We start from the raw sequence: 21,186 nt of genomic DNA, 5'->3' as shown, positions 1-21,186 counted from the left end.
AAAATCCTTATTATTGATGACGCCCAAAGAAACCTCTTTTCTAGCCGCAACACCAGCTCTGTAACACATGTCTGCCAGAATATCTTTTACTAAATCATGTCTGAATTTAATCCCGACCTCGCTAGCACAATGGATAGCGTGATCGCCAAAGATATCCATGAGTTTTCCGCAACAGGTACATTTACTATCTTCCTCAAAAAGGGGTATAGCTAAAGGATATTGTAAGACCGAGCTAAACTTCCTGGAACCAACTGCCTGGTTAAGCCCAGGAATAGGTATTTCCTTAAGGAAATCCATAGCATGATCAGATCTATTACATTGCCAAACAGTAGCTTCACGTGCAGATAAAGAAAAGAGAGAAGGTACCTTTTCCCTGATAGCTCCAAAGTAGATAGCTGCTAATGACTTCATGTATTGGGTGGCGGCATCATTAATGTTGAAATCAGGAAGGGGGATCCCACAAGCTTGTGTGAAGCTCTACAAAGTATTATGGAAACCAGGGCATAAGTCGGTTGTTGCAGGCAGCCTCAAAATAGAATTCTGCAAATGCAGGGTCTGTGCCTGAGATGCAAGGTAACAGTACTGCATAGTATCTGTCATAGTAAGAATACCCAGACCACCATCTTTGATGGGGAGAGTGGCTAGTCGTTCTTAGACTAAGCCAAAACCAGCCCCATCCCCGACTATAAGACGACGAAGATACTGCATAAGATAATCATCAAAGCGCGTGGCAACATTCTGAATCGCCTTGGGGCAAGTAGTGCGTATGGAAAAATATAACCTCGATACTCCAGTACAGTTGCGCAAAAGCAAAAGTTCACACTGAGGATCGTGCAGCTCTTGAATCTTGTCTATGAGCTGAAAGGTTTTGTCAACCCTGTTCAACACCACATTACTGCAGAAGTTCATATCTAGGCTGACTGGTCCACCAAGCAATTTAACACCATCTTTTGGCTTATTATTATTATTATTATTATTATTATTATTATTATTATTATTATTATTATTATTGAAACGTACCTCTGAGGGCTTTTATTGAAAATAGGGAAAAGAGTAATATTACATGGAAAGTGTTGGTAACCTAGCTACAAGCTGAGAACCAACACCCTTTTGAATAACAATACCTAAACGATGAAAAAGAAAACTGCCAGTGCCACAATTATTATTATTTTTTCTTATTATTATTATAAAAGATGCCACAAAGGCTATATTGAAGAAAAAAAAGAGTTAATTACAAAGATTTGGCAGGGAGTCGAGCAACAAGTTGTGCTCCCACACCTTTTTGAATAATAATACCTAATCTATGGAAGAGAGAACTACCCAAGTTATTATTAACATCATGACTTTCCATACAGTTTTTCAAACGATTTACAAGGACGATAATGTCATCATCTAATTCACCTAAGGTTGAGAAGGATAGAACCCCAAATTCATATCCATGAGTCAGACATAGACTGGCGTATTTGTTACGTTTGCGAGTAATAGCTGCTGATATTGCATGCCCTGGAGTGAAGGACCGATTCCCACCTTTAGAAAATGGTGAAACACCTGTCACATCGAAACATGTATCTTTGCCATTTTCCCAATTGAAGACCATAATATCTGCTGGTTTAAGGGGTGTGTTCGTGTTGGAGGTAAGTCCTAACGAAGCTTCCTTCCTGGCTGCCACTCCGGCCTTATAACATAATTCCACAAAGAGGTCTCGTACCATGTCATGTCTGTATTTAAGGCCCACTTCGCTTGCACAATGGATTGTGTGATCACCAAAACGATCCATTTCGCGTTTACAACATGAGCATGTACTATTCTCCTCAAAAATGGGGATACCCAGACGGTATTGAAGCACTGATCTGAACTGACGTGGCCCGATGGACTGGTTAAGACCTTGAATTGGAATAGCTTTTAAATAATCCTGTGCGTGTGGTTTTTTGTTACACTGCCATAAGATTGAGTCCCTCGTAGATAACGTGTAAGAAGTGCGCATATTCCTAGTGACTACTTCAAAATAACGACTCGCCAGTTGATGCATAGGTTGTGGGGTGAAATCGTTAATGTTAAAAGTAGCCGGGAATAAGTCACAGGTACTTACGTAATCATCTAGTGCTTCTTGGAAGTTTGGACTCGGGTCTGTCGTACACTGAAGGATGGAGCTTTGGAGTTGTCTTGTTTGGAGGCATGATGCAATATAGCAATACTTGGTGGTATCAGCCATGGTGTATATTCCCAAACCTCCATCAGCAAATGGTAGAGTAGCGATCCTCTGCTGTAGTGGACCGAAACCTGGTCCATCTCCTGTTATTAGATGCTGCAGGTAACGGATAAGGTGCTGATCGAACTGAAGTCGTGAACGCTGTAGTACACTTGGTCTGGTTGTTTTCATCGTGAAATAAAGCTTTGAGACACCAGCACAGTTGCGTAAGAGTAAGAGCTCGCTTTGTGGATCTTTAAGCCTTTTAATGCAGTCCATTAGATGTGTAGTCTTATCAATCCTGGCTGAGATGATATCACTGCAGTATTGGTTGTTTGTACTTACAGGTCCACCTAATAGTTTTACTCCATCAACATGTCTTCCAACAGCAGATGGGAACACACCATCTTCACAGCATCTTGGGTCTGGTGTAGGCCAATAGATTTCAGTCTTCCTGATGTTTAGGCATAATCCTCTTGCTGGACCATCTTGTTGTATGATCTGCAGGCCTTTTGGAACTTCCAATGTGTCTCCGATTAGAGTGTCATCGTCTAGATACCACGCATGAAGATCCAACTTGCAAGTGGAAGATATTTTGGTTACAAGAGGCTGGAGCACCAGGGAGAAAAGCAATGGACCTAGGGGATCTCCTTGTTGGACGCCTTGTGCAGAAAACAAGATGGATTCGTTGTAGTACAGTTTTGCAGGATGTGCATAACAAAACTCGACCCATTTCGAAATGCTTGGACATCTGATACGCACCTCGTTGAGCATGGCAGTTCTGTCGACAATGTTGAATGCATTAGTGAAGTCGATCAGTAACATTGTTGTGGTGTTTTGATCTCCTTTAAGCTCTAACAATCTGTTGACAGAATGTACGATGCCTTCACCTCCGCAGGGGATTCCTACCCCAAACTGGTGATTGCCTAGATAACTTGTCATGTCTTTGAGTACAGATGTTGCTGCTACTTTCGAGCATAATCTTCGCCAGATCGTTTCAACAGCGATTGGCCGTAGACCACCACCAGGTTTGAGCAGAGGTGTTAGTGGTGCGCTGGCGATGTATTCTCCCAGAGTGGACGGGCATTTGCCAGCAAGCCAGAGATTGATGACAAGTTATTATTATTATTTTTTATTTTATTTTTTTATTATTATTATTATTATTATTATTATAAAAGGGAGCCACTAAGGCATTTGTTAATCAAATTCAATATTACAAGAGATGGTGGGTATCCTAGCAACAAGTTATTAAACTATCTCTTCTAAACTTATTCTTCTTCCTGTATATTAATTCATCTCTATTTCTCATCATTTTCTTCCTTACTCATCACCTGTAATCTTCGTATTGCATTCTTCTAGTTTGTTCTCCATTAGTTGATACCACAGCCAACGTTTTTAGATTCTTATCTAAAAACATATCCTAAAACGCTTCTGTAAACTCAAACCCTAATACCAAAAAAAAAAAAAGTTCTTTAGTTTTAGTTTCTATGGGAGATCAAGTTACTAGAGCTGAGATTACAAAAATTACAGAGAAGTTGGATCAACATGATACAAATTTTGCAAACATAACCAGTATCCTACAAGATATACAAAAGAATATGAAGAGGATGAGTATTAAAATATAGAAATTCTGATGGTAAAGGAAAACATGAAGGTGAAGATGAATCTGAAAGTGAAGATAAATCTGAAAGTGAAAAAAATCATCAGAAAAAGAAGGAAGGCCATCAAGGTCTAAGTATATCTCAAAGGATGGAAAGAAATATAACTTTGCCTATGATTCCCATATTCCAGAAGAAATTCAAAAAAAGTTTAACAAGAATAGACTATATGAAGGATACGTCTGTCACCCTTACAAGTAATTTACAAGTCCTAGATTTAACAGTAGCGAGGAAGATGATATTGAAGATAATCTAGGGAAGAGTTGGACAGAAGATAAACGCCTCCAATCAAATCAAAACTCTTATTGATCATTACCAGAATACAAGCTTAAAGCTGATATTCCAAATTTCAGTGGAAGGTTCAAGATTGAAGAATTGCTAGATAAGTTTTATGAGGTTGAGTCCTTTTTGAATTCTTGGAGGTACCAGAACGTTCTAAAGTTAAGCTTGTAGCTTACAAGCTCAAAGGAGGTGCTGCTGCTTGGTGGGTGAAACTTTGTAAAGATCCCATGAATTATGGTAAGCCACTAGTACGCTCATGGACAAGAATGAGAGATCTCTTGAGAAATAAATTTCTTCCAAGAGATTACAAATAACAACTTTTTGTAAAACTACATACTTGTCAGCAAGGTGCAAGGTTGGTTGAATAATATGCATCTGAGTTCTACAACTTAGTTGCACGTAATGAACTCAACAAAACTGAGGAACAACTTGTAGCTAGATTTATCGAAGGTTTGAATTGATTTATTCAGGAAGGAATGACACAATCATTTTTTACAATGGTTGAAGCTATTCAACAAGCTATCAAAGTAAAACGACATGTTTTTCATACTCAAAGGTTTTCATCAAAACAAAGTTCCAAATATCGATAGGTAAAATTAAATCTTCTTCTTCATTCAATAATTACAGTGAAATTCCTTATTTTCAAGATGATACTTGTAGTCGAAAACAGTCGAACTACCAATTTTACTGATTCTCCAATACCAAATAATTATTCACATATTCTTTCTAATCCTTTTGAATTTCAATCCGTACAATAACCTCAGACTGTTACCTCTCATCCAAGTAACAATTCAAATACTCGTTTTCCCATTAAAAATCGAACATCTTTTCCACCTCAGCAAAAAATACAAAACCCTTATGCCAAGTTCATAGGATAAAAGTGCAACAAATGCCAATTGTATGGACATACTTCTTCTGTGTGTCGTAGAGTCCAAGGGTTAGTGAATGGAGAACCAGAAAATACTTAATTATGATTTTAATGACTTAGAGAAGTCAGGGGATGAAGAAGAGAATAATGAAGTGGTTGATGAGTTGTATAGTGAACATTTTATGGGTATGATTCGACCTTTATTGCTTTCTCAACCTTCTTTTTTCATAGAAATAGTATTTTCAGAACAAGGTGTTTAATTAAGGGAGTTACATGTGATCTAATAATGGGTAGTGGAAGCATGAATAACTATATTTCAACTGAGGTAGTTCAGAAGCTGGGGTTACCAGTTACTCTACATCCCCATCCTTATTCAGTAGGTTGGGTCAATGGTTCCTCTTCTCAGAAAATTACTCACCAATGTCTTGTTGAATTTTCTCTCAAATGTTATGAGGATTCAGTATTATATGATGTTATTAATATGACTGCTTCCTATTTATTACTTGGAAGGCCTTGGCAGTATGATATGTGTGCAGTTCACAATTGTTTTGAAAATACATATACCTTTTTCAAGGATGGGAAGAAGAAAGTTTTAGTTCCTTCTAAATCTACAACAATTTATGAAGAACATAGTGATGGCAAGACAAGCACATTAGTATCTAGCATTGTGAAACAACTACAAACACATACTCTTAATTCACATGAAGATTCTAAACCAATGATAGTCATTCCTAGAGATGCATATGAGCCGGTACAGTCTGGGTTTCTTGTGAACCCGGTACCTGTACCTGGTGTTGACCGGTTCCTCACTTTGAGGACCGGTACATGTACCTGTACCTGGAGTTTTACTTGTACCGACGAGACTGGCCGGTTCCACTCCGGTACCGGGTTTTTACCCCCTGCAGTTACGTAATCATCTTCATCCAAATCTATTGTTACTCAAAAGATGTCCCGGGCTCTAAATCGGTTATAGACAATGTACTAATCATTGATCAGGAGATGAGTTTGATCAGTTATTGAATCGCGAAATCCATATTTCTATGTGTATTCAACAAAATCAAAAGATAACAAAACGTATGAAACTATTCTAATCAACTCAAAGACATAGCAAAACTTGGAATCAAGGACAGGGAAAATAATGAATCAAAAACACTAAACAGTAAACATAACAATAGAATTAGGAAACCCTATTATAAGACTACAAGCCCTAAAATTCGAAATCAAGCAAATCTCGTTAAGAATATACAAAACCCAGGCATCACCCAATTCTTAAACCAATCTCAATTAACTTAAAGTAACACCAAATTTGATCAAACCTCCAAACTGTTCCCTCAATTATTCATGAAATTCCAAAAAAATTAATACAAAATTGAAGAACATGAAGAAGATAAATCGATTTATAAATAATTCGTGAAGCAGCACCATTCCATCCTAGCCAATTGCGCCACCTTATCTTCTCCGTCGTCTGAAACTTCTCTGTGATGTATCGATTAAACCCCCAACTAAACAACCACAAATCCTAATTTCTCCAAAATCAATTATACATGAACCCTAAATTAATTAACATCTATAGTAGTTGTACCCAAGTGTAAAGAACAAGAGAACAAGAAAAATACGGTGGTGATTCTGGTGGTGGAGGCTGTAATGGTGAGTGGGGGTGGCTCTCTGTCGGAAAAAACGAAGAAGAGAAGAATATTTTCTTAACAAGAATCGAGAGAAAGAATGAGTAGGTCAATAAAATTGGAAATATATATTCTTAGTAGACGGTCAGTATGTAAGATTCCTAAAAAAATCTAAGGCTATCATTAACTGGACATATGGGCCGGGACAGGCCGGGACTCACCCCAGAACCAGTACCTGTACCGTCCTACTCTGGGTCTCTACTTTCAGAACCGGTACATGTACCGACAACTCCGGGTCCGGTACGGTACAAGTCCGGGTTTTTCGGTTCGTAACCGGTACATGTAGTTTGGACTGGGTCTTGTGCAGCCTTAGTCATTCCAGAAAAAGTGCAACCTTTGATCACTCAGTTCCATGGTTTAGTTCATGATGAACTGCCAAAATCTTTACCTCCATTAAGAGATTTACAAAATCAAATAGATTTCATTCCTGGTGCATCTCTTCCAAATCATGATCATTACAGATTGAGCACTAAAGAACATGAGATTTTGCAAGGAAAAATAAATGATTTATTTGAGAAAGCTTTGATCAGATTAAGTAAGAGTCCTTGTGCTAGTCCAGCATTTCTTGTTGATAAGAAGGATGAAGGTTGGAGAATGTGTACTGACTGTAGAGCTCTAAACAGAATCACTATTCCCTATATATTTCCTATATCAAGACTGGATGATTTGATTGATCTGCTTGTTGGGTTAAAGATGTTAGAAGATTTCATGGGGTTAGCATCCTTTTACAAGCGTTTTATTCATAATTTTAGCTTTGTTGCTGCTGGAGTAACTGATTGTTTGAAACAAGAAAAAAATTGGACTGAGGAAGCAAATAAAAGTTTTAATATTCTTACGGAAACGTTGTGTAGTGCACCCGTTCTTGCAGTGCCAGACTTTATGAAGCCTTTTGAAGTGGATTATGATGCATCTATTGTAGGACTTGGAGCTGTGTTATCTCAAAGTGGTCATCCAGTTTCCTTTCATAGTGAAAAAAATTCAGAAGATAAGAAGAAGTGGTCCACTTATGAGCTTGAATTATATGCAATGGTACAAGATTTGAAACACTGGCATCCTTACCTGGTACATAGTGAGTTTATTGTCAACACAGACAATCAAGCTTTGAAGTTTTTACAAACATCATCTAAAGTGAATCGAATGCATGATAGATGGCTATCTACCATAAATCAATATACCTTTTCTATTAAACATAAGAGTGGTAAATTGAATCAAGTAGATGATGCATTGAGTAGGCGTGCTCACCTCTCTAGTTACTATTCGCAATGAGAGTGTGGTTTTTGATTACCTCAAAGATGTATATGTTGATGATGAAGATTTTAAGACCATATAGGAGAAATGTAGGAATATGTCTTCTGGATTGATGATTTTCTTATCCAAGATGTATTTCTCTTTAAAGGTATTCGTCTTTGTATTCCACAAGGTTCTTTGAGGATTTATCTAATCCATGAACTGACTGGTAGTGGCCTTGGAGGTCATTTTGGTCGTGATAAAACTATTACTTTAGTTGAAGAATGATACTACTGGCCTTCTTTAAAAAGAGATGTGCAGAAATTTGTTCAAAAGTGCATGGTTTTTTAGCGTTCTAAAGGTACTATTCAAAACGCTGGTTTATATACACCTTTATCAGTTCCTGATGCTCCTTGGGTAGATATAAGCATGGATTTAAAATGGTAATTGTTGATAGATATTCTAAAATTGCTCACTTTGTAGCTGCAAGAAGACTACAGATGCATCAAATGTAACTTTTTTTTTCAAAGAAGTTGTTCGACTACATGGAGTCCCTAAATCCATTACGTCAGATCGTGATACCAAATTTCTTAGTTATTTCTGGAAGTATCTTTGGATGAGGTTGGGAACTAAACTACAATATAGTACGACTGCAGATCCTCAAACAGATGATCAGACTGAGGTTGTCAACAGATTATTGGGAAATTTAATTCGTTCTAAGATTGCTGAGTCTCAAGAAAAGCAGTGGGAGACGTTTCTTCCTCATATGGAATTTGCATTCATTACCTCTATGAACCGTTCTACAGGAAAATCATCATTTGCTATTGTTTACTCTGAGAGTACCAAATCATATTCTGGATTTAGTTGTGTTACCTAAACCTTCCAAGTCTCATGTAAAGGCAGATAAACTGGTTGACAAAGCTTCTCAGCTTCATCAACAAGTTAAAACTAAGTTGACAGATTCTAATGCAAAGTACAAGAAAAATGCTGATCAACACAGGGTTTTAAAAATTTTGAAGAAGGAGAGTTGGCACTTACAACAAAACTAAAATGAAGAAGATGGGCCTTTCAAGGTTTTGAATAAAATAAGTGACAATGCTTATGTTGTGGAGCTTTCCAATTGGAATATTTCTAACATATTCAACGTGCAAGAAATTATTACCTTCCATGGAGAGAATGATATCATTTGATTCATGATTTAACTTGAGGACAAATTGTTTTCAAGAAGGGGGACTGATGTAGAACATCTCTACATTCCTTTCTAGAATCTTCTTAACTTGTTAATCAAAATTAGCTTTACCTGTTTTAGAGTTTCTTTATTTTTTTTTTGGGTTTTTGAATTTTCCCCCCTAAACGCATTAGTAATCGAGCTTTCCCCACTAAATTATTAATAATAGCAACTTTTCCCTCTAAAATAACTTTTTGTTCAAAAATATCCTTACATTGCGTGTGCGAACTACACATGTGTGGATACAAACTTTTTTAACTTAGAATTTCCTATTTTGCCCTCACATAGTACGGGAAGACTAATAGTACGGGAAACTCTTACTGCAGCTATTGTTCTAGGTAGCTGCTCGCACATGAAACAACAATTTCGAAATGATTTGGACCTCTACTTATTTTTATTTATTTTTGGACCTCTACTTAAGATCCTTGCTTTATCACATAGGATGTATAAAATTGGTATAGAGGATTTTTAAAACAACAGATTTATTTATGAAAGCAAGATCATTGATCATGAAATATCTCCATCAAACAAATAGAAGTTCTATTATATAGCAATGGCAATTACAACAAACAACACCAAATTTTAATTGAATTGAAAATCAATAGTACTTGCTAGAAACAAAAGGGAATTGGATGTTATCTCTTATTCATGTGTTTCGAGCACTAAAATTGACCCATGATCGAAGTATGAGATCTTTTTGACATCTCTACTCCATCGATGTTTTTTAACGCCATATGAACAACATCCGACATTTGTGAAAAGGATAAAAGAAACTAACCTAATTTCTGCATCATCGGAGACAAAAATCACACCTGCTGGCTTCCATGTGTTGCACTGTAGTGCTAGGTCATATACCCATGCCATAGATTTATTGGGTTAGATTAATGGTTTGAAGATGAGCCACATGAGGGTAAAAAAAGAAGTTCAAAGTGAAAATACGTTGTATGCACACATGTGTATTTCGCACACTAGAGTAAGGATATTTTTGGTAGAAATATTATTTTAGGGAAAAGTTGCTAACATTAATAATTTAGGGACGAAGGATCAATCACTAATCTGTATAAGGGGAAAACTCAAAAATTAGAGTTTTACTATTTTTAGACTCTTGTTCATGCCTTTATAAACATGCTTATTTCGTTCTTGTAGACACATTATTATTATTATCATTAAAACAAGTTATTAAACTATCTCTTCTAAGCTTATTCTTCTTCCTGTTTATTAATTCATCTCTGTTTCTCATCCTTTTCTTCCATACTCACCACCTGCAATCTCCAGATAGTATTCTTCTAGTTTGTTCTCCATTAATTTGTTAAATAAAAAGCAATTCTGAAATAAAGAACAATCCTGCAGAAATATATATTTTATCGATCAAGATTTCACGGACTTAACAAAAGAATCAATTTGTTAAATAAAGAAAAATTCTAAAATAAAGAACAATTCTGGTTAGTTTTCTAATGTGAAAGTAAGTTTGTTACAAAACGGAAAAAAAAGTTATACAAGCTGCCCGCAATATGTCCCGAAAAAAATCAAACGATGGTAGGGTAGTGGATCTACCATCGGGATAGTAAAAGTTTTCAGTTTATATGTTTCATTCGGTGGTTTTTTCTAGACAAATATTTCGACCAACCTAGCAATTCTCCATAAGAAAACATAATAATTAAAAAAACATGGACAACGATTGCCAATTTATATAGAACCAACACATAAATGACAAAGGTCACAATTGACGTAATCTTTTTAACTTATTATAGAGGCCGTGCCATTACGGCATGGTTGAAGTTCTCGTGTGTATGAAAACAGTTACATGAATTATAAAAATAGGGATCCCAAATTAAGCACAACCGTACAACATGATAAACAGTTTGATCTATGAAGCACAGATACTGATATGGCGATACGGATACGGGGACACTGATAAGGGGATTCGTCAATTTCCAAAAAAATAAGGATACGGGACACGTAGTGACACATTTATTTCTTAAAAATATTTAACTTAATAATAATTTATTTTAACAAAAAGAATCACATAACATAAACAAAAAAAACATAAATACTTTCCGGAATATTAAAAAAAAATAGATAAAACATATCTAACATCCCGCTCAATTCCTCAATATTGTCTTCATCAAAGAGCACGGCTTCTAGTTCTGGCTCGTCAAGTGAAAGTTTTGCAATTTCAAATTCTCACGCACCATGTAGTGAATCAAATCCACCCCTATTGATATCCCACATTCTACTTTCTCCTTTCGGATAATTATACTTTTTCGAAAGGAAACGAAGATTTGCAATTCAAAAAGATTACTATAAATAAATTATGAAGGCGTCAGGAGTTCGATCCCCACCGTAATAGAGGTTTGTATTTAAATTAGTTGTATCTGTATAGAGGGGTTTGGTCTAACAGCAGGACTAGTCCAACTGGATGGATTTGGATAGGGACCTGGGTCCGGCTTTAGCCTATCAAACAAACAAACAAAAAAAAAAGAATCCAAGGCGTCCCCAAAAATCTGACAGGAGTTAGCTTCCGAAGTACAGCGCAAAAAAAACTTCCGTTGTCGGGACTTGAACCAGGGTCTCTCGGGTGAGAACCGAGTATCCCAACCACCAGACTACAACGGAACGGTGTTTCCTTTTCCAATTTTTCAACATTTCGACAAGCTGTTTCACATGGATGGTATACATGGATTATAGTAGCCAGGCTGAGCTCGCAATAGAGAACACCAGATACATCAAATGTTGCTGCAAAAGTCCGTAGAAAATTGCAGAAGCAGAGGACATCCCATTTGATACATCCGCAACTGCAATAACGTACTACTCCATGTGAGACTTAGCTATATCCTAGATTTTGTACATTTCAGATTGGAGGATTGAGTAAAAACGTTCCCAATTTTGTTTGAGAGGAGTGCTTCAGAAATCAAAACACCAACAACTTCTGAATGATATAAGTTTGATACTATTAATCATATAATGTGAAGTTCCGGTATATTCCAGATCGAGCGATATTCAATAATTACATTAGTTTTAAAGCTAACTAATGATTCTAATAGCTAATGCAGTAACTAACCTACGCAAGAGTGTGGCCAAATCTAATATCATTCTAGAGTCCCAGGGGGCATGGGTAATGGATATGATGCTGCTTTTGATGGTGTCAACGGGGTTCGTACTGTAGCATAGAGGTCTTGACTTCTCCTCCAAACAGCAGATCCAACTATGCGCGCATTTCTGTCACTTGGGGGGGTGGGAAGGACATGAAGCTCGCCTAATTTCTGAGATGACAAAAGAGGATATAACTTCTTGGAAGCTCTTTCGATATTGCTTTCATTTGTTTTGTCAGATCTTAAATTCATTTTACTGAGAGTGCTAGTACCCGAGCTTGCACATCTTTCCTGATAGGGATCTTGAAGGCCATTGGAGTTGTAAGCATTATGTCGATGCTCAGCCACGGATCTCAACTCCAAGCCAACTGCTTCGAGTGACTTAAGTCCCTTCTTAAAGAGACTAATCTGCTCAATGCACACACGGGAAAAAATTTTATTAACAAAAGCATGCGTGCCTACGATCGATAATGGAATCTATTGATTTGCTAGCTAAAACATAATTAACCTGCACAGCATGGTGCTGAACTGCCCGTGTTAGAGAACTCTGGGTTTGCGCTTCTTTCAATGACTTCAAACAGGAAACAAAACAAATTGCGTCATGTTCGTATTCGTTTGAGGCTGCTTGCAACTGCTGAGATGAAGCTGTTTCACCCTTAATAGATCTTAATCTTTCCTTTTCCCTCTGCGTAGCTAATAGGCCGTGATACACATTTCTGAAAGGACAAACGGCACAGACGCTCGAAGTTGGAGAAATTCTCTAAAGAAAACGTAGATAGAAAAAAATTAAGATAAAAAGAAGAGATCGAACGACCTTTTTTCATCACACTGTTGTTTCACCTCCTGCACAGAACACGTAAGCTAAAGTTTTATATCACCACAATTGTGAACAAAAATAGAGGGATGTATACGAATACTGTCACAAGAGGCTTGGCATGTATGTCCAAGTACAAACCTCCATTATTTGTAGTTGATTGAGAATGGACTCAGACGGTTTTGTTATCTGGAAAATATGAGACCGCTGAAATGCAAAGAAATGTAGGACATTAGAATATAACAAGATCAAAAAATTATAGTGTTTATAGCAAAAGTACTATATATGAAGTTTTCAGTGCACGTCTCAAGATTGCAATAGTTAAGGACTCACATAGTTGTCAACAAGTTCTTGAAGCTCAAATTGCACTTTACTCAGCAATCGGAGAACGTTACCTGCAACCAAAACATCTCAAGTTCATAGCCAAACCAGCAGTAACATTAAAAACCAAACAGTTCGTTGTTAATTACCCCTTTGTTCCTCGTCAGTCAGGTCACTTTGCTCCAGTAAACAAGTACCCATTTCTCGCAAAGACTGGGAGAATTCTGAAGAAAACATATTTTGGAAGTAAGAGAATACATAGTGAGACAAGTAACAAAATCGGAAGAAAAAATATATGTACTCATATATCAAGTAAATTACCAGATGCACTATTCTCTGCCGCAACAGCAGCATAGAGTATATTATCGGTGCACTTTCTCATGTCGTGCATGTCCTGCAACAAATTTTTAAACCAAAATGATTTACGAGTTAAACTTTTGGACTTACGACTCCAAAATAAACAGTGGTCGATCAAACTGAAGACGGGTACCGTACCTTGGAAGCTTGAGTAAAATCATCTAATATCTTAGGACAAGGACGAAAACAGAGTCTCTGATCAGCTTGCTTGAGCTTGTGATTTTGGTGTTGAGAAAGTGCAATTCCCTTCAATTTCTCCCATGAAGAATGATCCATTTCCAAAAAAACAGAGAACTGTGATTTCTAAATCTTTTGACTCAAACCTTGAATTTATTACCAAGGCTGTTTATAGACGCGGTTACCAAATTTTAAAGAAAAGAAAACACAGTGTTTGTGTATTAGCTATGTAATTGAAGGAACATTCCGAAAGAGATGTATAAAGAGCAAAGGTCAAACATTGACTGTGAGGAAGAATTATAGTCAGGGTGTAGTCAACTAGTTGTGTGTAAAGAAACAACTTTTGAAAAAGATTATACTTCAAAACAAAACAAAAACAAGCAAAAGCTTGGTCAAGCATCAGTTATATGGGAAGGAATTACTGTCATGGAGTTATAGCCTAGCGTCCAACTCAAAACCAATTTAAAATAAATGAGACGGGTGATCCTTTAGTATTATATCAACACATATGGACTCAATTGCTCATGTGCAGGGCAGCTTCCTAGAAGTAACTTTTTGTTCACTTTCAGCATTATATTAAGTCAAAGTAACGTTTGGTCCACTTTCAACGTTATAATAAAGAAAGAAAATTGTTTGTGAAAGTTGGGAAAAGGGAAATTACTAATTCATATAGGGGCAAACTGGAAAAACCCTGTCATTTAATCTAACATTCAGCATTATATTAAGTTAATTCAATAGAAAGAAATGTTTTTGTTTTGATCAGCACTACAAAGAAAGTTTTCTATGAAAGTGAAGGTTTTGGAACTTGGACAATTCATTTAATACGAAAGGAAACACACAAAAATCACAGGACCCATTTTTGATCGGTTTGAAACTGTATTCTTTGAACTTGGGTTCATGGATGAAAGCCATGCTTAGCGGTTACTCGTAGGATCGTAGCAGTATAAGGTAGCCTCCCATTTTTGATCGGTTTGAAATTGTATTCTTTGAATTTGGGTTCATAGATGAAAGCCATGCATAGCGGTAACTTTTTTTTTTTGACTAATGTTACTCGTAAGATCGTAGCCGTATAAGGTAGCCTATAAGATTTGGTTTAAAACAGATGATGACTTGGATTTGGAAGTGCGTTTTTTGGTTTTATCTTGGGCAGCAGCAGCAGGCAGACGTGTCCATTTAAACTTTGCGAACACAATCCACAACAATTGGCTTTCCATCTTTGTGTAGTTTTTGTTTAAACTTCCACTCCTGGTGGAATTGTTGTAACTCCTCTTTCTTCTCTTAATAAAATTCATTTCTGTTCAAAAAAAAAAGCCTATAAGATTTGGTCCAATGTTACTGGGTTTTTCGAGAGACTATGATTTCGTTGGCCTATGCATGGCCTAATACTTATATTTCTGGTTCTGGTAAAACTGATATGGGACCTTATTCCTGCGGCAGTCATTTAGATTTTACGGAGGAAAAGAAACTGCAGAATTTTCGAACCAACTATAGGTTCATTACTGACAGGGAACTCTGCACTAAAGCTAAATTATTTATTCTTACTTGGACTACTGCAATGGGAAACAAGATTCACTCTAAATTTTTCTTCTTTTTATTAATAAATCTCCAACTTCCTATCAAAAGAAAAAAATATCGTAGCAATATCAGAAGGCCGTTCACAAGGACGTTTGGTTTCAAATCTGGACAGAGAAAATGCCGATTTTGGTTCTGCTTCTAGAAAGAAGGAATCCGCCATTAGACGACTAGAGTCACTCTAGACTCACAGAAACGAAATGTGCTCGGGGGTAAAACTGTACAAATCGACAAAAAGTTCCGTTGCCGGACTTGAACCCGGGTCTCTCGGGTGAGAGCCGAGTATCCTAACCACCTAGACTACAACGGAATGGTGTTGCCTTGTCCAATTTCTCCACTCAAAATGATTCTCCATGGATTATATGGACTATGAAAAGGCTCTTTTAACTTTTGAATCGCCATAAGTAAAGATGCGCCTCACTAGCCATGCTGAGCTCACAGTAGAGAACACCAGATACATCAAACGGTACTGCAAAAGTCCCTAGAAGACGCAGAAGCTGAGGACATTTCATTTGATACATCCGCAACTGTAATAACGTACTCCATGTGAAGCTAGCTATATCCTATAGTTTTTGTACAATTCAGAAAAACTGTTTCGGAAACCCTCTCATATATATATATATATATATATATATATCTGGCCACAAATCTATGAAGATTAAGCCCCGCAAAACTTGAAAAGCTTTACCGAATACCAAGAGAACAACTTCTGTATGATATAAGTTTGTTATTAATCATATAATGTTAAATTCCAATATATTCCAGATCGACTCCTACTCAATACGTAATTACATTAGTTTATAAAAACAAAACTAACTAATGATTCTGATGGAGTATATAATGTATCGAACATGATTAACTAATAGCTAATGCAGTAACTAACCTACACATATATAATTTACTTTATTGTAAGTCTGCTAGAGTTGTGACCACATCTAAAGCTCCTTTGTATCACTTAAAGGTATTTAATGAACCCGAGGGCGCCCATTAGTCTCATGGGAGATTGGTAATGGATTTGATGTCGCATTTGATGGTGTCAAACGGTTTTCAATTGTGCTATAGAGGTCTTCACTTCTCCTCGCCATAACAGCACGAGCAAACCACGCATTTCTATCAGTTGGGGGGATAGGGAGGACATGAGCCTCGCCTATTTTTTGAAATTTCTTGGAAGCGCTTTCGACATTGCATTCTTTCCATTTTTCAGCTCTTAAACTCATCTCGGGGTTTTTGAGTTCCACTGGCAGTGTACACCGTAAATTATTGCAAGTTCCACACAAGCTTGCACATCTTTCGTTCTGGCGATCCTGAGGGACACTAGAGTTGTGACCTTTGTGTCGGTGCTTAGCCACTGGTCTCGCTTCCCAGTCAACTGCCTGGAGGGCCTTTAGTCCCTTGCTAAAGAGACTAATCTGCTTAATGCCAAACAGGAAAATATAAGTTCTACTTTTATATGAAAAAAGGGAACAGGAAAATATTAATTAACAGCACAGGAAAAATAGAAATTAATTTGCTAGCTAAAACATAATTAACCTGCGCATCATGATGCTGAATTGCCTGTGTTAGAAAACTCTGGGTTTGCGCTTCTTTCAAAGATTTCAAACAGGAAATAAAACAAATGGCCTCCCGTTCGTATTCGTTAGAGGCTGCTTGCAACTGGTGAGATAAAAAGGTTTCACCCTTGAAAGATCTTGACATTTCCTTTTCCTTCTGGGTAGCTAATAGGCCTTGATACACATTTCTGAAAGGACAAACGCCTCCAAGTTGCAGAAACTTACAAAAGAAAACGTAAATTGAAAATTTTAAGATAAAAATAAGAGATGGATATACCTTTTTCTATCACACTGTTGTTTCAACTCCTGCATAGATTAGCAGATACAACAAAATACATTAGCTGAAATTATATCACCACAATTGTCACAAGAGGCTAGGCATGTATGGCCAAGTACAAACCTCCACTGTTTGTAGTTGATTGAGAATAGACTCAGACGGTGTTACTATCTGGAAAATATGAGACTGCTGAAATGCGAAGAAGTGTAAGACATTATAACAGGATCAAAGAATTACGGTGTTCATAGCGATGAACTATATTTGAATTTGTCAGTGTCTGTCTCAAGATTGCAATAGTTAATTAAGGACTCACATAGCTATCAACGAGTTCTTGAAGCTCAAATTGCACTTTACTCAGCAACCGGAGAACGTTACCTGCAACCAAAATTGCTTGATCAGAGAAAAAGCTTGAATACAAAAAACACCAGCAGTAACACTAAAAACACCGTCTGTTACCACTTTGTTCATCGTCGCTCACCGCACTTTGCTCAAGTAGACAAGTACCCATTTCCCGCAAAGACTTTGAGAATTCTGAAGAATTTTGAAGTAAGAAAAAATAAAAGAAAAACAAAGTTCACATGCTTCAGAAAAAAAGATAAAAAAATTACCAGATGCACTGTTTGCTGCCGCAACAGCAGCATAAAGTACATTGTCGTTGCATTTTCTCATGTCGTGCATGTCCTGCAGCAAATTTTGAACCAAAATGATTCATGATTTGAGTAGACTTTGAACAAAATAGTGATGGATCAAAGTGAAGATGGGTACGCCGTACCTTGGAAGCTTGAGTAAAATCATCTAATATCTTGGGACAAGGACGAAATAAACAAAGTCTCTTATCATCTTTCTTGTGGTTTTGGTGTTGAGATAGTGCAATTCCCTTCAGTTTCTCCCATGAAGACTCCATTTCCAAATAAAACAGAGAAACTACAGAGAATGATTGTTGTTTTGATTTCTAAATCTTTTGACTCAAACCTTGAACTTTTCTTCTTTATATGGAGTAATAATTTTTAAACACGGTGAAAAACAGTTCCCCGTATATTTGTATACCAACTTCTAAAGAAAAGAAAACATTGTATCTGTGTGTGTACTGTACCATTTGGTTATTTAAGGAAATATGTTGAATGCGATGAATAACAAGCAAAGACTCATAGTCCGAGTTCAGTCAACTAGTTGTGTGAAGAAAGAGATTTTGAAAGATATGTTTACTATAACAAGCAAAAAAAAACTTGTAGTCAAGCATTGGTCGCACGTGAAGGAATCATAGTCGGGATTATGACCAACGTATTGTCTGGCATCGAACTCCAAGTTTATTTAAAACAAATAATGAGTAGCGTGGTCATTCCATATTATATTTAAACCTATGGACCCTCCCTTCACGGGTAGAGCACTTTCGTGGAAGTTATTTTTGCTCATATTCAACCTAAAATTATTTCATATAGAGGCAAACTAAAAAAAGAAGGTTATTATTGGGGCGTCACATTTCATTAGAGGGACGTCACCTAATAGGATAAAAACGGGTCATCCATAAGTAATATCAAAAACCCCTTATCTAAAATAATTTTGTAATGACTAAACAACCCTTATTTAGTTATTTTTAATTTAATTTAATTAGATAAAAATTAAGTTAATGAATTTTGTTGTTGGTGAATTCTAGGACAAAGTTTTTGTGAGAAGAAAAACTGGTCGTAAAATAAACTTCTACGGTTGGAAATAATTCAAACCTGGACGTAAAATCACTTCTACGGTTGGAAATAATCCAAACCTGAACGTAAAATCACTTCTGCGGTTGGAATTAAAAGAAAACTGGACGTAAAATCAGATTCTACGGTTGGAATTAAAAGAAACCTGGACGTAAAATGAGCTTCTACGGTTGGAACTAATTCAAACCTGGACGTAAAACTACGTGCAAATAAAATTCTACGGTTGGAATTAATCCAAACCTAGACGTAAAATCACTTCTTCAGTTGGAAATAATTCAAACCTGGACGTAAAATCACTTCTACAGTTGGAATTAAAAGAAAACTGGACATAAAATCGGATTCTACGGTTGGAACTAAAAGAAATCTGGACGTAAAATGAGCTTCTACGATTGGAACTAATCCAAACCTGGACGTAAAACTACATGCAAATAAAATTCTACGGTTGGAATTAATCCAAACCTGGACGTAAAAGCACTTCTACGGTTTTTAAGTTTTTATTTTAGTTAAAGAGCAATCTAGACATTTTGTATATGTGTTAGGATAACCCATAACCACTTTTTTGGACATTAAGAATCCACGTGAAGCCCCTCTATTGGAGTGTGACGCTCCAATAATAGCCTTCAAAAAAAGACCCTATCAAGTATTGTGGTATAACTTTTAGCTCGCATTCAATGTCATGTTAGCTCAATTCGCTGAAAAAACCATGCACAATTTGGACAACTCACAACCTCATTTATGAAAGCAAAGGTTTTTAAATTAGGACGATTCATTTAATCAGAAGGGAACACACAAAAACTATGTGACCCATTAATTTATTTTTTGGTTGGTTGGTTTGAAAGTGCGTTCAATGAATTTTGATTTACACATGAAAGCGATAAGTAGGGGTAGAACATTTTTTTTGACCGACGGTCAGTCGTAGGATCGGAGCAGGAGAGGATTACGATTTGGTTATTCTCCTCTCAGATTACTTATTCTGCTCCCGCATTATTATAGATCCAAAATCCATGTTGCTCGTTTTTAATTAAACGAAAGAATCCACGATTGTACTAAACTCGGAGAAATGATTACCTGCAGTGAAATTCACTTCTCTACAAGCATGTTCATATCTGACAAAATCATAATTAGAACAAGTAGCTAAAATATGTAGATACTGGACAAGCTACTGAAAATGGGTTTTCACTACCATTGAATGCGCGGGGGCCGCTTTTATTTTCACAAAATTGGTCAATTTAACCCGATAACGACAATTCACAGATGAAAAGGACATATAAAATTTGATATTGTTTAAATGGACGAGAATCTAGAAATAACCAGGATGTAAACAATTTCATTCTACCCATTTTTCAAATATTTTTTCTTATTTTTAATTTACAACAGGATGCATCAAGTTTCACCCTCGTTATTTTTTAAGTTTAAGCCAGGAAGAATCCAGATTCATTCTTGTTATTTTTTTGGTGTCTATTTCACCCATATTAATTTTTACTCGTTCACTAGAACCATGTTTTAAAAATATTTGAACAATTGACCCAATTTTCGTTTTATTTTCTTTCACCAAGAAAAAGTTGATATACGTGCTAAAAGAATAAACTTCCTAATGTTTTATTTTCTTTCACCAAGAAAAAGTTGATATACGTGCTAAAAGAATAAACTTCCTAATATTTACAAAATTCATTGACGCACGAACAATTGAATGCAGAAGAAAACAAAGCTAACTAATGATCCTGGTGAAGTATATATGTCCCGTTGCTCCCGTACATGATCAACGAATAGGTAACGGCGCCGTAGCTCCCTAGTCTTGAACACGTTTAAGGCTCCCGTACTCTCATGTCTTGCATGTCCTGCAGGAAGTTTTTGAACCAAAATTAATCAAATTGAAAATAAAGGGTTTTGTTAACTTGTATACCCGTATACATGTTAAGGTTTAATAAATAATTGTTTAATGGTATTGGAAATTGTGTTTTTTTGTCTTATTCTACTAGAAATTGGTAATTCTTGCACTAAAAACAACAAATCATGTTCCCAATGTAAAGAATCGTTGTTTTCATTGCAATAAAACAAACAAATCTTGTTTCCAATGCAAAAAAATGTTAATTTAATGCACTTTAACATGTATACGGGTATACAAGTTAAGAGGACCCGAAAATAAATAGCGATGGATCAAATTTAAGACAGGCACGCGTACCTTGGAAACTT

At 36.4% G+C, this 21,186-nt stretch overlaps 2 protein-coding genes and 1 non-coding gene across 3 annotated transcripts; all 3 read right to left on the bottom strand.

Annotated features, from left to right (window-relative positions):
- Positions 1-651: 651 nt before the first annotated feature.
- Positions 652-3,130, bottom strand: LOC113311695. Its single transcript, XM_026560500.1, has 2 exons — positions 1,297-3,130; positions 652-920 (listed from the first exon to the last, which is right to left on the bottom strand). Exons 1-2 carry the CDS (start codon positions 3,128-3,130, stop codon positions 652-654), a joined length of 2,103 nt encoding a protein of 700 aa, XP_026416285.1.
- Positions 3,131-15,704: 12,574 nt separating this feature from the next.
- Positions 15,705-15,776, bottom strand: TRNAE-CUC. The gene has a single exon. It is a non-coding gene; the product is annotated as a tRNA-Glu (tRNA).
- Positions 15,777-16,431: 655 nt separating this feature from the next.
- On the bottom strand, positions 16,432-18,233 carry LOC113311694 (uncharacterized protein At2g33490-like). Its single transcript, XM_026560499.1, has 8 exons — positions 18,066-18,233; positions 17,902-17,974; positions 17,750-17,824; positions 17,607-17,668; positions 17,417-17,482; positions 17,294-17,322; positions 16,997-17,204; positions 16,432-16,875 (listed from the first exon to the last, which is right to left on the bottom strand). Exons 1-8 carry the CDS (start codon positions 18,195-18,197, stop codon positions 16,432-16,434), a joined length of 1,089 nt encoding a protein of 362 aa, XP_026416284.1. The 5' UTR covers positions 18,198-18,233.
- Positions 18,234-21,186: the final 2,953 nt, after the last annotated feature.

The sequence above is a fragment of the Papaver somniferum genome, chromosome 9 (genome assembly GCF_003573695.1).
Source record: "Papaver somniferum cultivar HN1 chromosome 9, ASM357369v1, whole genome shotgun sequence".
Taxonomy (NCBI): domain Eukaryota; kingdom Viridiplantae; phylum Streptophyta; class Magnoliopsida; order Ranunculales; family Papaveraceae; genus Papaver; species Papaver somniferum.
The sequence above is the reverse complement of the archived record's forward strand: the minus strand, read 5'-3'. Positions and strand labels throughout refer to the sequence as shown.

Excerpts from the sequence above, each read along its gene's own strand:
- LOC113311695 (XM_026560500.1), bottom strand. The coding sequence starts at position 3,130 with ATGACAAGTTATCTAGGCAATCACCAGTTTGGGGTAGGAATCCCCTGC. Across the intron at positions 921-1,296 it reads TTCTCTCTTCCATAGATTAG|TCAGCCTAGATATGAACTTC; the intron begins GTATTATTATTC and ends TTGGTGGACCAG.
- LOC113311694 (XM_026560499.1), bottom strand. The coding sequence starts at position 18,197 with ATGGAGTCTTCATGGGAGAAACTGAAGGGAATTGCACTATCTCAACAC. Across the intron at positions 17,825-17,901 it reads GGCAGCAAACAGTGCATCTG|AATTCTCAAAGTCTTTGCGG; the intron begins GTAATTTTTTTA and ends AAAATTCTTCAG. Across the intron at positions 17,205-17,293 it reads CAACAGTGTGATAGAAAAAG|AAATGTGTATCAAGGCCTAT; the intron begins GTATATCCATCT and ends TTGTCCTTTCAG.